At 36.8% G+C, this 16,169-nt stretch overlaps 1 protein-coding gene across 1 annotated transcript in view; it reads right to left on the bottom strand.

The window, feature by feature from the left end:
* Window positions 1-16,169, bottom strand: part of LOC135225860 (fucolectin-5-like) — a 99,783-nt gene that overhangs the window by 33,315 nt on the left and 50,299 nt on the right. The window contains exons 3-5 of the mRNA XM_064265408.1: window positions 3,796-3,879; window positions 1,422-1,581; window positions 713-881 (exon numbers count right to left, since the gene is read on the bottom strand). Of these exons, the coding sequence (XP_064121478.1) occupies window positions 713-881; window positions 1,422-1,581; window positions 3,796-3,879 (413 nt within the window). The remainder of the gene's footprint in view (window positions 1-712; window positions 882-1,421; window positions 1,582-3,795; window positions 3,880-16,169) is intronic.

Genomic DNA, 16,169 nt, shown 5'->3' with positions numbered 1-16,169 from the left:
TATGTTTATATCTTTTTTACTTGAATCTGTATTGTGTACACCATGAATTTTTTTTACTTATAAGTATTTTCTATATATATATATATTATATATATATATATATATATATATATATATATATATATATATATATTCATAGTGTCTGTATCACACTCCTATAAGTAAAATGCAAGTCAAGTTTTAGTAATATTCAGTAGTTTGGTTTTGGTAGCTGACCGAGCTTTTAGTAAGTGATTACATAATAAAAATATGGAATGTTATTCCATATATATAAAAGACTAAAACTAAAAAAAAAAAAAAAAAAAAAACAAAGAGGTCAACCAGATTGCTTGCAGGAATGTGATCAGACCAGAGACGATAAAGTATGTAGGCTAAGATGACGTGCCGTCACCTGTGTTCATTCATTTGTTTTGAAACATTAGTCCAAGCTCCCTGCTTGAGAAGATAATACCGACTTCGTAAGTGATCTACAAACCCCAAGACACTCCAATGAATATGGAAGTGCAATACCACCGACTTAGCATAACGATTATCGCAAGTCTAACATTACCTCATAGGGCACCTTATTATACGAGGCAACAGCCCTAATATATAATTATTATATATATATAAATATCTTCTAATTTTATATTATCTATATTATATATTATATATAGATATACAAAACTGTTGCAACTGACGTAACCCGTTCCAGGGAGGACTCTGATCTTACCTCAAGGTCATGTAGCCTTTCTGGATAGGAATCTTGGCGACTCAGAATCAAGATATGGTAAAACACCCGTTCCGATCCCAGATCGATCAGCCACCAAGGACGGATTTCATTTACGGAATGGAATATCGTGGAGTTGCTGTCATCGACGGCCATCTCTGGAACCATTGTTCTGAAAATATACAAGAATTAATGAAGTTTCAAGTACTGATTACCGTTCTCAGACATTTTCCTCGTTTTGCATGTCATGAGGTGTCTTAGTTGAGAAATATTTATTTATATTTCTTATGGTAAGAATGGGAATGTTCTTGACTGTCACGTAAGATTCTGTTCTTTTGCCACCTTCAGTATTTACAACAACAGTTCTCTTATCTGTTCACTTTTGTAAAATTTCATTTATTTATGTATTCAGGACCCTGCTTTTTGTCTCCTAAACGAGGAAAAGGACAGCAAACTGGAGATTATTAGATACTGCAGTGTTTCTCCTCTAATGAACTTCCATAAAGGCTCTTGTAACATGTCATTAACAGTTCTTGATCTCCATTTTCACTGGCAATTAAGGGAAGCAAAATATTTCATTCGACCAATGAACTGATTTCCATCTCATGAAGACCTTTGCGTTCTTTCCTTTGTTGTTGCAAAATTTACTCCACCAAATTGATATGATTACTACAAGACAAAACACAGATAACTGTAAGTTGAGAAGACTTACTTATAAATACTGTCCGAATCTGGGTTATAAATGCTGCTCGAAGATGTGTTTTTGCCTTGAGCGATGTCATGAAGAAAATCCAAACTTGGCATTTTGAAGTTCGCTGGGACATAGCAAACATCGATTTGACTTTGTGAACATTGCCCCAACAATCCAAAATCTATGAGAGAAAGTAAGAGCATAATTTGTACACGATATGATAAATCACATCAACACTACCTGTGACATATTTTCTTGAACCTATTTATTATATGAAGTTTTGCTTGTTTTATTTGTTTTACTGAAAGAATTGTGGAAAACCCTTTATTAAATGGACTGATTCATAACATTTATTCAACAGCAAACCCCCATTGTATCGTCTACGACAAAGTTTTAATCGGAGTTTTTGTCACCAAAGCAATTTATTACTCTTATAAAAAATCATTCAAGTCAATTCTGAGCTGCATTCATAGAATTTCGCTGGAGATACTTCTAACAAATTATTTTCCAACTTAGTCTCTGCTGATTTGAATGTTCAAGCCCTGCTGCTATCCCTTCACAAGGGAAGGCTGCATACTTGGCTTTTAAATGTTCCTCTACAGCTGAGGTGGTTATTAGAAGTACTGGCATTAGACGGTAATTCAAACCCACTACCAAATGCACTTTATGGTTAGGGTCATTGTCCTCAAACCGGGGTCTCCGCGTTCTTTAGTATGAGGGCCACATTGTAGATACAGTGGATCCCACCCGTATTTGTGTTCGCGGCAATCGTGGACTCACACATTCACGGATTCCTCTCTGGACCATTTCTACCCATTATTCGCAGGAAATTCGAATATTCAGGGTATTTTTCTATGAGAAATAGCCACAAATTCCTGGTATTTTTTCAACAATTTCCTCATAAAATGCACTTTTTTGTGATAAAACTATTTAAAAAAAGGTATAAACATTTTTAGTGGGGGTTTCTAGAGTTTTAACTAACAAAATAGGCAGTTTCAATCATTTTTATGGGAGTTTCATCTATTCGCGGATTCTAGCTATTAGTGGGAGGGGTCTGGTACGCGTCCCCGCGAATACAGGGGGAATACTGTATTACACATCACTGCAGGCCACAGAAAGAAATAAGAAGCACCAATTTCATATATTTAATTATTGCAAACTAAAGTAAGTAAATGGGAGATATTCCAAAGAGAATTGGTTATCATTAAAGGAGGTAAACCAGAAATATACCCGCCTTCATTTTTGTTCAGCAACATTGATTTGAAGAATAGTTGCTGGAAAAACTGAGATTTATAATTATGGCTCCTGAATATTATCTGCAGCAGCAGCAGCAGCAGCAGCAGTAGTAGTAGTAATAGTAGTATTTAGATTCAGCCAGACTTGTGCAGGCATGGGCTCTTGCTTATCAGCAGCCCATAACTGATGGTTGATACTCTGCAAGCTTCACTGGAGCTATGACTCAGCTCAATTTTAACCACTGGGCCAGAAATGAAAAGAAGTAGTGGGAGAGAAAATGTTATAGCAGCAAGTTCCAGTAAGTAGGAGACCTAGACCTCTAGACTTAGAGCAACAGCACTCCAGCGCAACAGTTTTCTCTGCAGTTCATGTTACTTGATCAGTTCTAATGATAAGCGCCTCAGTGGCGTGATCGGTAATGGTCTTGGCCTGCCACCTCAGTGGCTATAGGTTAGATTCTGAGGCATTCCACTGAGCGGTTAGAGATGTGCATTTCAGGTGATAGAAGTTCACTCTCGACGTGATTCGGAAGTCACGTAAAGCCGTTGGTCTCGTTGCTGAATAACCACGGCTTCCATGCAACGTAAAAACACTATACAACCAATCAAGCAAACGAGTTCTAATGATAACACTACCCATCAATATCAATATCAATGAGTTTTGTACGACACAAAAGAATTTATGGGTTTTGGAAGAGGCCATTTTCTACTAAGGTATACTGGCTTTTACAACTTTCAAGCAAAGGTAGCCTACAGTTCTGATATTGAGAACTTTTTCCATTGGCTTCGGATACTCCAGTTTAATAACTCACATTTGATTGGATTCTAAGGAGCTCCAGAGTCACTGGTTTAATTCAGTGTAAAATAAAGTTGCTAAAGATAAAGACATGAGAAAACAGAGACATGAAATTCAACAAGATTAAGTAACCTCATGAAATAGCTAATAAAGTTAAAGTCAAGTAAATTCGTCATATAGTAATAAAGTTACTAAAGTTTTGAAGCGAAAAAAAAGAGAATAGAAAATTCAACAATATTAAGTCAACTAGTGATATAGCTAATAACACGAAAACTTATAAAACATCCAAGAATAAACAAATTGACAGACTGGATCCAGTACCCCAGTTGCCACTCTATCTGAGAACCTTGTTTTGCAGACCTACCTGCATCAACCTTCTTTTTAAGAAGTTCCAGTTGCTCGTTGGTGACACACTCGTTTTTCATGGAGTTCAGTATCGTCTCTAATCCTGAAACAGAAGGAACATGTTTTTAAAATCTTCAAAAACCATAGAGGGTAGAATGCCATGACCAATGACACAAAAAATGACTGAGCTTCAAGGGGGTTAGACATAAACAAAGGTATTCTGTTTGAGACCAAAGGCCAAGCACCGGGACCTATGAGGTCATTTGGCGTTGAATGGGAATTTACGACGAAAAAGGACTAAAAGGTTAACAGGAGGAAAACCTCAAAGCAGTTGCACTTTGAAACAATTGTTAGAAGGTGGAAAGTAAGATGGAAGAAAGAGAATATGAAGAGAGGTACAGTAGAAGGAATGAAAGGAATTCCAGCTAGGGACAGAAGGGGCGCTGCAAAGAACCTTGGGTAATGCCTTAAGTGCCCCATATGAAGTGCCCAGGCGCCACTAAAGCCCCGTACACACTATGCATCAAGATGCTCGCAGTGTTAGATGGATGCGTTGAAAAACTGCTTTTTCAACACGATGCTGCATCACCAATGTGTTGATGGGACAGAGCCATTTCATTGCGCAACTTAGTGATGCACCAACTTTCAGAGGGAGAGGATGTCCGCTCACCACCACCCGCCAAACCCCTTGCATGAACAAGGACTAACACCACATTTTATTGAATTACTGAAGGAACATCAAATGCAAGCATTACAAGATGAGAAACATCAGGAGTGCAAGCTTGGAAACCATAAAATCAGAGTTATCGAGTTTTGTAAACTGTACATTGCGGAATGAAGACATTACTAAAAAGCTGCACACCCTGAAGACACAATTCTACAGGGAAATGTCTGCAATCAAAGCATCATAGAAGTCTGGAGCTGGTACGGAAGATCTCTACACTCCGAAGTTATGGTGTTTTGATGAGCTGCGTTTCTTGTAATAAAAAAAAATATTTGTGTATTTTGTACCTATATTTGAACCTTACTTTCAAATAATCCTCCCTAAGGACATTATAGGTGGCTTCACAGGTTTCGGGGATGATTAGACCGAGGCTCTGTTTTGAAATCCTGGTTGAATATTGGAGGCTTGCATACGATCCTCCAGCTGCAAGAACGAGCTCCTAGTGATATGCTGTCTCGAGAGCTGGTGTCCTGCTTACAGATATATGGTTCAATTTTTTTCCAACAATTTATAAAATGCAAGGATTGGCATTCTTGTGTAATTTTCAAAGACTGTTGGATTTTCGACTTGTAGCTCCAAAAATATTTCATTGAAGCTTCCCTTCAGAGGTCGCCGAGAAAGCCATTGCTTACACCACAAGGTTCTATGTTTCTTCCTCAAAAGTTTCTTTTTTGCAGAACACAGAGCAACTACACCCCACAGTAGTATTTTTTTCAACACCACTACTTCATCACGAGGCTGATACGTGATGGCATAGTGTGTACCAGGCTTTTCACGCTACAGTCGCCATGGTGCTGAAGCCTTGGTACAGTCAAGTTCTTGAGAACATAATCATAATGGTGCTTTTCAATTTAAACCTACAAAATTCCGAGTCAGTGATTACTAAGCTACACAAAGTAAAGGAATTGAAGACATTCCATTAATCAAGTCATGAAAAACATTAACAGACAGGAGGAATTGCTGGTTCCTCCAGTTACTCCATATTATTATGACTTCTCATGTTATCCTGATCAATACTTAAATCACTTGTTACCTTGTCTGCAAGGTTTTATATACCAAGACCAAAAAAAATACTTCTGATATCTTTCCAACCTATATCAATATTACTATTTTTTTTCTGAGATCCTTGTTTTGCTGACCTACCTGCATCAACCTTGTTGTTAAGAAGTTGCAGTTGTTCGTTGGTGACAGACTCTAATCCTGAAACAGAAGGAACATGTTTTTAAAATCTTCAAAAACCATAGAGGGTAGAATGCCATGACCAATGACACAAAAAATGACTGAGCTTCAAGGGAGTTAGACATAAACAAACACACACACATACATATATATATATATATATATATATATTATATATATATATATATAGATATATATATATAATATATATATATATTATATATATCTATATATATCTATATATATCTATATATATAATATCTATATCTAATAAAAGGAGCCCATAAAACACCAAAATGTAGAGAGAAAAGTACTATATTTCAGAGACTGCTGTCTCTCTCTTCAGGTATATGAATGAGAAAGTTTACAGAAAAGGTGGTATTTTATACCAAGAGATTCGTCCACAAGTAAGCCATTTAGGTCACCCCCGCTGATAATCTTCCTTTAATCTTCTTAAGCGTTGGTTTGAATGAACACTGCGTCGACGATGTCTGATGTCCAATTCCCTTTTGAGATGTTCATTACCTGCTTCTCTTTTATTAAGGCCGATTCCATCATTTGACTCTTGTACCGGCAGTTGCTGCTATAAATTACACGTGACATATTCCAGTTTATTCTATGGTTATGTTCATTTATATGATTGAAAATAGCCGAGTTTCTGTTGTCCATACCTAACTGACCGTTTGTGTTGTATTAATCTCTGGGGAAGTGATTTACCTGTAAATCCGATGTAAGATTGGTCACAGTCCTGCCATGGGATCTCATATACCCAGAGTCTTTGGGCGATGTCTTTTGTTGGACGTTAATCACGGGATTTGGCTAAGGTATTTGGGTAGGTAAATGCAAAAGGGTTGGATTTCCCAAGGTGTGAGTTACTCTCTTAATCGTCTCCAGGTGGGGATTTTTATTTTATTGTTGGGTGTGTCCTCTGGTCTTGTCTTTAGGGGGTCGGTAGAAAATTACGTTTGCTTTTTTGAATTGCTTTTCTCAATTATATGGTCAGGATACTTTAAAGATGAAGTTGCTTGCAAATTAGTTCAAATTCTTTTTCCAGGAAATCTGGGAACAAATTCGTAAGGCTCTTAGGAATAGGTTGCTGGCTAGACCTATCTTGATAGTAGGTCATGATAGCTAAAGTAGTGAATATATGAAAGTGAGAACGTTGGTTTTCTGTATATGGTAAATTTGTATTCTGTCGTGTCTCTGATTATTAAACTCAACAAGAAAAGGAATTTTGTTGTCTGTTTCCCATTCAACTTTAAATTTGATGCTGGGCACTAATGCGTTTAATTTTGAGAGGAATTCATTAAAATTACCCCACTTATATCCCAAAATGTTAGTATGTCATCCACGTATCTCATCCACAGCATGTTTTTGGGTTTTATTGCATTTATTACTGTAGTTTCAAAGTATTCCATGTACAGATTGGCTAAAAATAGGACTTAAAGGACTACCCATACTACACCCGAATTTTTGCTTGTAGAATGATTCCCGAATGAAAATACGTTATTAGATGCACATAATTCAACTAACTTTATTATTTTGTCAAGTGCCAAAGGGAAATGATCTGAATAGGGGGATAATTTTTCCCTTAAAAACTGAAGAACGTCCTGTACTGGTACTTTTGTGAATAGGGAGTCTACGTCAAGGCTTAAAAGTTTTATGTTGTGAAGTGGTATATGTGCTTCTCTGAATTTGTGACAAAGTCTTCCGAATGTTTGATGTGACTGGGAGAAAAAGTGCCTAAAAAGGAGAAAGGAGGCCAGCTAACCATTTAGAAATTTTGTAATTGAAAGCTCCGGCGCATGAAACGATGGTCTGAATGGAAGATTGTCTTTGTGAGTTTTGGGAAGACCATAAAAGTAGGGTAATTTAGGATTAATTACTTTAAATTCTCTAATAGTTCAATACTCTTTTTGTCTTGGCCAATTAATCTTACTTTCCGAAAAAATTCTGTGGGAACGTTCTGGAGGGGATTTTTCGTCAGTTTTTCGTAAGTATTTGTGTCGCTAAGGAGCTGGTTGATTTTGTCGAGGTAGAAGTCTTTGTTCATTATTACAATTTTGCCGTCTTTGTCGGATCTACTTATTATAACATCTAACTTTTTTAGCGAGTGGATGGCTATCATGAATCTGCGGGAACAGGATATTTGTTATGAAGGTCAGTTAAGCATTTAGTAACACTCCTTTTAAACTATCTCTTCACGGCTGTAGTTTTTGTCAGATATGAATTTATCAAAAGCCACTATGAAGTCTAGGTTGTTTGCGGTCTGGCATTAGGGCAAAGGGATAAGCTAAATTTAAAACTAAATGTTGATTTACAGTAAGGGGGGTGTTGGATAAGTTTAAAACTTTGTCTTGTTGTTCAAGATTATTCCATGCGCTATTATCTATTAGGTTATTTAACTTGCGTAAAAGTCTGTTGGAATGAGTCACGCTATTATAGGCAGCAATGTCGGAACAGAATGAAATCAGATACCTGTATACGTGGTCCGTAGTGAGGAGGCATAGATTAGATTGAGTTCCATATATCACTCTGCGTAGCACGAAGATGTCGTTTCTCGTATTGGTGATTCTTTCTTCCAGGAAAAATCTTGTGTGATAGAGGGAAGGGTTTGATTGCAGAGTCCATCTCCCGAATCCGTACATTTTTGGAAGTACTTGTTCTTTGAGGCATTCTTCCAAAAAGTGTTTTTGGTTTTTTTCAGCCGGTGTAGTCTGTTCAGTTCTTTTTCAAACTTGCGGAAAACTGGACTTGACTTCTGGGAAGTGAGTGAAGAATCGTGGAAGGAAAGGCGGTTGAATTCCATAATGGGCTGACAATGACTGGTAAAAGTGTTCTGTAACAACAGAATTCCATCTAATAAAAGGAGCCCATAAAACACCAAAATGTAGAGAGAAAAGTACTATATTTCAGAGACTGCTGTCTCTCTCTTCAGGTATATGAATGAGAAAAGTTTACAGAAAAGGTGGTATTTATACCAAGAGATTCGTCCACAAGTAAGCCAATTTAGTCACCCCCGCTGATAATCTTCCTTTAATCTTCTTAAGCGTTGGTTGAATGAACACTGCGTCGACGATGTCTGATGTCCAATTCCCTTTTGAGATGTTTCATTACCTGCTTCTCTTTTATTAAGGCCGATTCCATCATTTGACTCTTGTACCGGCAGTTGCTGCTATAAATTACACGTGACATATTCCAGTTTTATTCTATGGTTATGTTCATTTATATGATTGAAAATAGCCGAGTTCTGTTGTCCATACCAACTAAAATGACCGTTTGTGTTGTATTAATCTCTGGGGAAGTGATTACCTGTAAATCCGATGTAAGATTGGTCACAGTCCTGCATGGATCTCATATACCCCAGAGTCTTTGGGCGATGTCTTTTGTTGGAATACTTTGAAACTACAGTAATAAATGCAATAAAACCCAAAAACATGCTGTGGATGAGATACGTGGATGACATACTAACATTTTGGGATAATAAGTGGGGTAATTTTAATGAATTCCTCTCAAAATTAAACGCATTAGTGCCCAGCATCAAATTTAAAGTTGAATGGGAAACAGACAACAAAATTCCTTTTCTTGATGTTTTAATAATCAGAGACACGACAGAATACAAATTTACCATATACAGAAAACCAACGTTCTCACTTTCATATATTCACTACTTTAGCTATCATGACAATACTATCAAGATAGGTCTAGCCAGCAACCTATTCCTAGAGCCTTACGAATTTGTTCCCCAGATTTCCTGGCAAAGATTTGAACTAATTCGCAAGCAACTTTCATCTTTAAAGTATCCTGACCATATATTGAGAGAAAGCAATTCAAAAAGCAACGTAATTTTCTACCGACCCCTAAAGACAAGACCAGAGACACACCCAACAATAAAATAAAAATTCCCCACCTGGAGACGATTAAGAGAGTAACTCACACCCTTGGGAAATCCAACCCTTTTGCATTTACCTACACCCAAATACCTTAGCCAAATCCCTGATTAACGTCCAACAAAAGACATCGCCCAAAGACTCTGGGGATATGAGATCCCATGGCAGGACTGTGACCAATCTTACATCGGATTTACAGGTAAATCACTTCCCCAGAGATTAATACAACACAAACGGTCAGTTAGGTATGGACAACAGAACTCGGCTATTTTCAATCATATAAATGAACATAACCATAGAATAAACTGGAATATGTCACGTGTAATTTATAGCAGCAACTGCCGTACAAGAGTCAAATGATGGAATCGGCCTTAATAAAAGAGAAGCAGGTAATGAAACATCTCAAAAGGGAATTGGACATCAGACATCGTCAACGCAGTGTTCATTCAACCAACGCTTAAGAAGATTAAAGGAAGATTATCAGCGGGGGTGACTAAATTGGCTTACTTGTGGACGAATCTCTTGGTATAAATACCACCTTTTCTGTAAACTTTTCTCATTCATATACCTGAAGAGAGATGACAGCAGTCTCTGAAATATAGTACTTTTCTCTCTACATTTTGGTGTTTTTTATGGGCTCCTTTATTAGATGGAATTCTGTTGTACAGAACACTTTTACCAGTCATTGTCAGCCCATTATGGAATTCAACCGCCTTTCCACGATTCTTCACTCACTTCCAGAAGGTCAAGCCGTTTTCCGCAAGTTTGAAAAAAAAGAACTGAACAGACTACACCGGCTGAAAAAAACCAAAAACACCTTTTTGGAAGAATGCCTCAAAGAACAAGTACTTCCAAAATGTACGGATTCGGGAGATGGACTCTGCAATTAAACCCCAAACCCCTTCTATCACACAAGATTTTCCTGGAAGAAAGAATCACCAATACGAGAAACGACATCTTCGTGCTACGCAGAGTGATATATGGAACTCAATCTAATCTATGCCTCCTCACTACGGACCACGTATACAGGTATCTGATTTCATTCTGTTCCGACATTGCTGCCTATAATAGCGTGACTCATTCCAACAGACTTTTACGCAAGTTAAATAACCTAATAGATAATAGCGCATGGAATAATCTTGAACAACAAGACAAAGTTTTAAACTTATCCAACACCCCCCTTACTGTAAATCAACATTTTAGTTTTAAATTTAGGCTTATCCTTTGCCCTAATGCCAGACCGCAAAAACAACCTAGACTTCATAGTGGCTTTTGATAAATTCATATCTGACAAAAAACTACAGCCGTGAAGAGATATGTTTAAAAGGAGTGTTACTAAATGCTTTAACTGACCTTCATAACAAATATCCTGTTCCCCGCAGATTCATGATAGCCATCCACTCGCTAAAAAAGTTAGATGTTATAATAAGTAGATCCGACAAAGACGGCAAAATTGTAATAATGAACAAAGACTTCTACCTCGACAAAATCAACCAGCTCCTTAGCGACACAAATACTTACGAAAAACTGACGAAAAATCCCCTCCAGAACGTTCCCACAGAATTTTTTCGGAAAGTAAGATTAATTGGCCAAGACAAAAAGAGTATTGAAACTATTAGAGAAATTTAAAGTAATTAATCCTAAATTACCCCTACTTTTATGGTCTTCCCAAAACTCACAAAGACAATCTTCCATTCAGACCCATCGTTTCATGCGCCGGAGCTTTCAATTACAAAAATTTCTAAATGGTTAGCTGGCCTCCTTTCTCCTTTTTTAGGCACTTTTTCTCCCAGTCACATCAAACATTCGAAGACTTTTGTCACAAATTCAGAGAAGCACATATACCACTTCACAACATAAAACTTTTTTAAGACCTTGACGTAGAACTCCCTATTCACAAAAGTACCAGTACAGGACGTTCTTCAGTTTTTAGGGAAAAATTATCCCCCTATTCAGATCATTTCCCTTGGCACTTGACAAATAATAAGTTAGTTGAATTATGTGCATCTAATAACGTATTTTCATTCGGGGAATCATTCTACAAGCAAAAATTCGGGTGTAGTATGGGTAGTCCTTTAAGTCCTATTTTAGCCAATCTGTACATGGAATACTTTGAAACTACAGTAATAAATGCAATAAAACCCAAAAACATGCTGTGGATGAGATACGTGGATGACATACTAACATTTTGGGATAATAAGTGGGGTAATTTTAATGAATTCCTCTCAAAATTAAACGCATTAGTGCCCAGCATCAATTTAAAGTTGAATGGGAAACAGACAACAAAATTCCTTTTCTTGATGTTTTAATAATCAGAGACACGACAGAATACAAATTTACCATATACAGAAAACCAACGTTCTCACTTTCATATATTCACTACTTTAGCTATCATGACAATACTATCAAGATCAGGTCTAGCCAGACAACCTATTCCTAAGAGCCTTTACGATTTGTCCCCAGATTTCCTGGAAAAAGAATTTGAAAATAATTCGCAAGCAACTTTCATTCTTTAAAGTATCCTGACCATATAATTGAGAAAGCAATTCAAAAAAGCAAACGTAATTTTCTACCGACCCCCTAAAGACAAGACCAGACACACCCCAACAATAAATAAAAAATTCCCCACCTGGAGACGATTAAGAGAGTAACTCACACCCTTGGGAAATCCAACCCTTTTGCATTTACCTACCCAAATACCTTAGCCAATTCCTGATTAACGTCCAACAAAAGCATCGCCCAAAGACTCTGGGGTATATGAGAGCCCATGCCAGGACTGTGACCAATCTTACATCGGATTTACAGGTAAATCACTTCCCCAGAGATTAATACAACACAAACGGTCAGTTAGGTATGGACAACAGAACTCGCTATTTTCAATCATATAAATGAACATAACCATAGAATAAACTGGAATATGTCACGTGTAATTTATAGCAGCAACTGCCGGTACAAGAGTCAAATGATGGAATCGGCCTTAATAAAAGAGAAGCAGGTAATGAAACATCTCAAAAGGAATTGGACATCAGACATCGTCGACGCAGTGTTCATTCAACAAACGCTTAAGAAGATTAAAGGAAGATTATCAGCGGGGGTGACCTAAATTGGCTTCACTGGACGAATCTCTTGGTATAAAATACCACTTTTCTGTAAACTTTTCTCATTCATATACCTGAAGAGAGAGGACAGCAGTCTCTGAATATAGTACTTTTCTCTCTACATTTTGGTGTTTTATGGGCTCCTTTTATTAGAATGGAATTCTGTTGTTACAGAACACTTTTACCAGTCATTATCTATATAATATATAGATATATATATATATATAGATATATATATATATATATATATATATATATCTATATATATTATATATAGATATATATAGATATATATATATATATATAATATATATATATATATATATATAATAATACATATATTATATATAAATTATATATATATATATATATATATATATATATTATATATATATATATAGTATATATATATATTATAATATATATCTATATATATATATGTATATATTTATATATATCTTATATATATATATATATATATATATATAATATATATATTGCGAACAATGTATAACTTCACTTATGCAAGGGGCGAGATAGTGCAAGGAGAGAGCTTTATGAATTTTCCACTCAATTATTTGAAACGGCGGGTTTTTTTTTTCCATACTCTATGCTGGACATTTCATCAAGGACATACCTTTTTACAAGATGGAAAAGTTCGTTTTGCTTGACGACTAAGATATCGATGGCTCCCTGAGGCTCGACGGCAACTGCCAGAACCGCAGAATCGCTGCCACTGTAATAAAGGGGTTGGCAGAGGACGACATCTTTATGCTGAGAGAGCCAACGCAAAACTGAGGTTTGCTGCTTGATGATATCATCTTACATAGGGATCACGCCGGCTGGGCAGTGTGTCACTGTGTCTGTTTTGTTCAGATGAAATATAACAACCATGTATATACACACACACATATATTATGTATATATATATATATATATATATATATATATATATATATATATATATATATATGTTGTTCAGATGAATATAACCACCATGCCTAACACATATATATATATTATGATATATATATATATATATATATATATATATATATATATATATATATATATATATATATAGACATATATATATATATATATATATATATATATGTCTATATATATATATATATATATATATATATATATATATATATCTATATATATATAATTGTTCAAGATTTTAGCTAGAAACAAGGAAAGAAATAATCTTTAACCCAAGTTTAATGTATTCATACGAGTTGCCCCTTCGACTTTGGAGGAATCCATTCTCCTTTTTCTTTTGAAAAGCTATCCTCTTCTCCCATTGGTTGTTGGAATATCCCCTGCAGGCATAGTGGGAAGAGCTATCCAGGAGAAAGCTTGAAAAGGCCTGGAATCCAGGAGAGAGGCTCTTAGAAGACGACGGGACCTAGGCTAGGTCAGACCACTGGCCCCTTACAAGACGCTGCTGCCCCCTCCCCCCCCCCCCCCTCCTGGGCCTGAGTTTCCCATGCTTTGGGAAGCCCAAGTATATTTTTAAAGTCCATAGTGTCCAGACTTAGAGAAGAAGACATCCTGCATCCACACTAAAGGTATTGTAAGGGAAATTCCATTTCAACCAGGGAATTGTTTCATTTTTGTCTGTATTTCATTTCATTTTCCAAGGCGACTTGTGCAGTGTTTCATTCCCCTTCGCCATCTGGGCTCAATTCTGTAATTACTCCCCCGTGATACTAGTAACATTCCCCTAGTGAATTTAAGCCATGAAATAGTTTCTGCTGTGTAAATTTCCCAGTCATTTCATTTCCCCCCTGAGTGGCCTTTTGATTGAGAGAAAACAGTGAGTAAAGTTCCCCCACGTGTGCCCTGCCTTATGCCTTGCCCCCTCTACTTGCAGACAAACGCTGTGTCTGGCTGTGGTAGAACTTGGAAGTCCTTTGAAGCTTGCAATTTTGCTCTGTTGCACAATTTTCCTAAACACGTGACCGGGCTGCTCCCCCACGTGTTCTGGTAGACTGAGAGAAGTTCTCCTACCCTTGTGTTTCCTGGACCTCTGTAAATTTATGTAAATACAGTGCTTTTAAAATTAGAGTCTAGCTTTTATGTAAATTCCTCCCTCTTCAGTAACCCTGGCCTTATGCCTGGGAAGTATAGTTTTAAAACTTTTTTTTTTCTCTTGTTCAAACCCCTCGTCCTCAAATCAAGGCCTAAATCTTCAATGTAAGTGTATTTTCTGGGAGGAGACGAGGTGGAATTTTGAATAATGGCGAACCTAAACCAGTATTTCGTTGTATAGATTGTTAAGCGAAAATCACGAAAGAAACAAATCTGAATTCCTTAATATTTTTATGAAGGCAAGGTTTCCAAATTCTCCACAACAGCAATAAGGTAAATTTTTATTTTATTTTCTAGTATTTGGGTAGAACTAGTTATTCTAGTTAGGGATATATAAAATCTGACTGCCTTTGTAGTGATAGAAAAGAGACAACTTGTAGGGTGATAAACCCCAGATCGAGAGAGAGAAATTTTAATGTTATGTGCCATTGCATGAAGAACAGAGGTTAGGGAGTAACTTTCAAAACGAAAATATCATGAATTGCTAGTTAATCGCAAATCCCGCGTTGTAAAGGTATTTTCGTGTGTTATTTTTTTTATGGGAAACAACGTGCGCTAGCTCTCTCTCTCTCTCTCGCTGGCGAACCTCGCATGTCTAAACGGGATAGGACCTTTAAATCCTCCAGCCACGTGGCCCGAAACCTATCCGCGATCCCGCTCCATCCATTAACATAGGATAAGATGAGTCAATAAGTCAGAAAAGGAAAAACAAAGTGTTAGCGTAAAACATTCTTAACGTTAGGATAAGTAAAATTAAAGGTAAACGTTTTCTTTCCGTTATTGTCTGTGCAGAAAGTAATCAAATAAAGGCAAATGCTTTTGCATCTCGAACAAAGTCAGGTTACCCCGAGCATAGTACCAGCACGGCCTTGAAAAACAATTGTGATTACTCAGTCCAGAGCAGTCTAGACAGGCCGCATATATCTAAATTCTCCGGGGTTTTAAGTTCGCGGACAGGAGGTGTTTAAGTTCGCGAGAGCAGGGAACAAGAACGGGGGTGGGAAAAAAGGCAGTGTATTTTATAGCATTAGAGAGGCTATCCTGGGTCTTCTGAGCAATGCTAGGTTCAAGGGATTTGCGTTGGTAGCAAAGAAGAGACTATACTTTATTAATTCCCGTCTCCATCCTCGAGACGATATCTATTAAAAAACAAACAAAAGGGAGATCCCATATCCGTTTTTTTTATCAACTGTATTTGCCACGTTTTCACATAAGGATTCTGTGAATTCCACGACCAGATTTTTTTTTTTACAAACCCGCAATTGCGTTGAGTTTTCGCATTTACGTTCTTTATTTCCCACGCTTTTAGGTGAGGATTCCGTAAATTTGTGACCAGATTTTTTCGTTTATTTACAAAACTGATTGCGTGAGGTTCCGCATTTACGCTAATTTTGTCACGTTT

This window comes from Macrobrachium nipponense, chromosome 13 (assembly GCF_015104395.2).
Source record: "Macrobrachium nipponense isolate FS-2020 chromosome 13, ASM1510439v2, whole genome shotgun sequence".
Classification (NCBI taxonomy): Eukaryota; Metazoa; Arthropoda; class Malacostraca; order Decapoda; family Palaemonidae; genus Macrobrachium; species Macrobrachium nipponense.
Note: the sequence above shows the minus strand (reverse complement) of the source record. Positions and strands in the feature narration are given on the sequence as shown.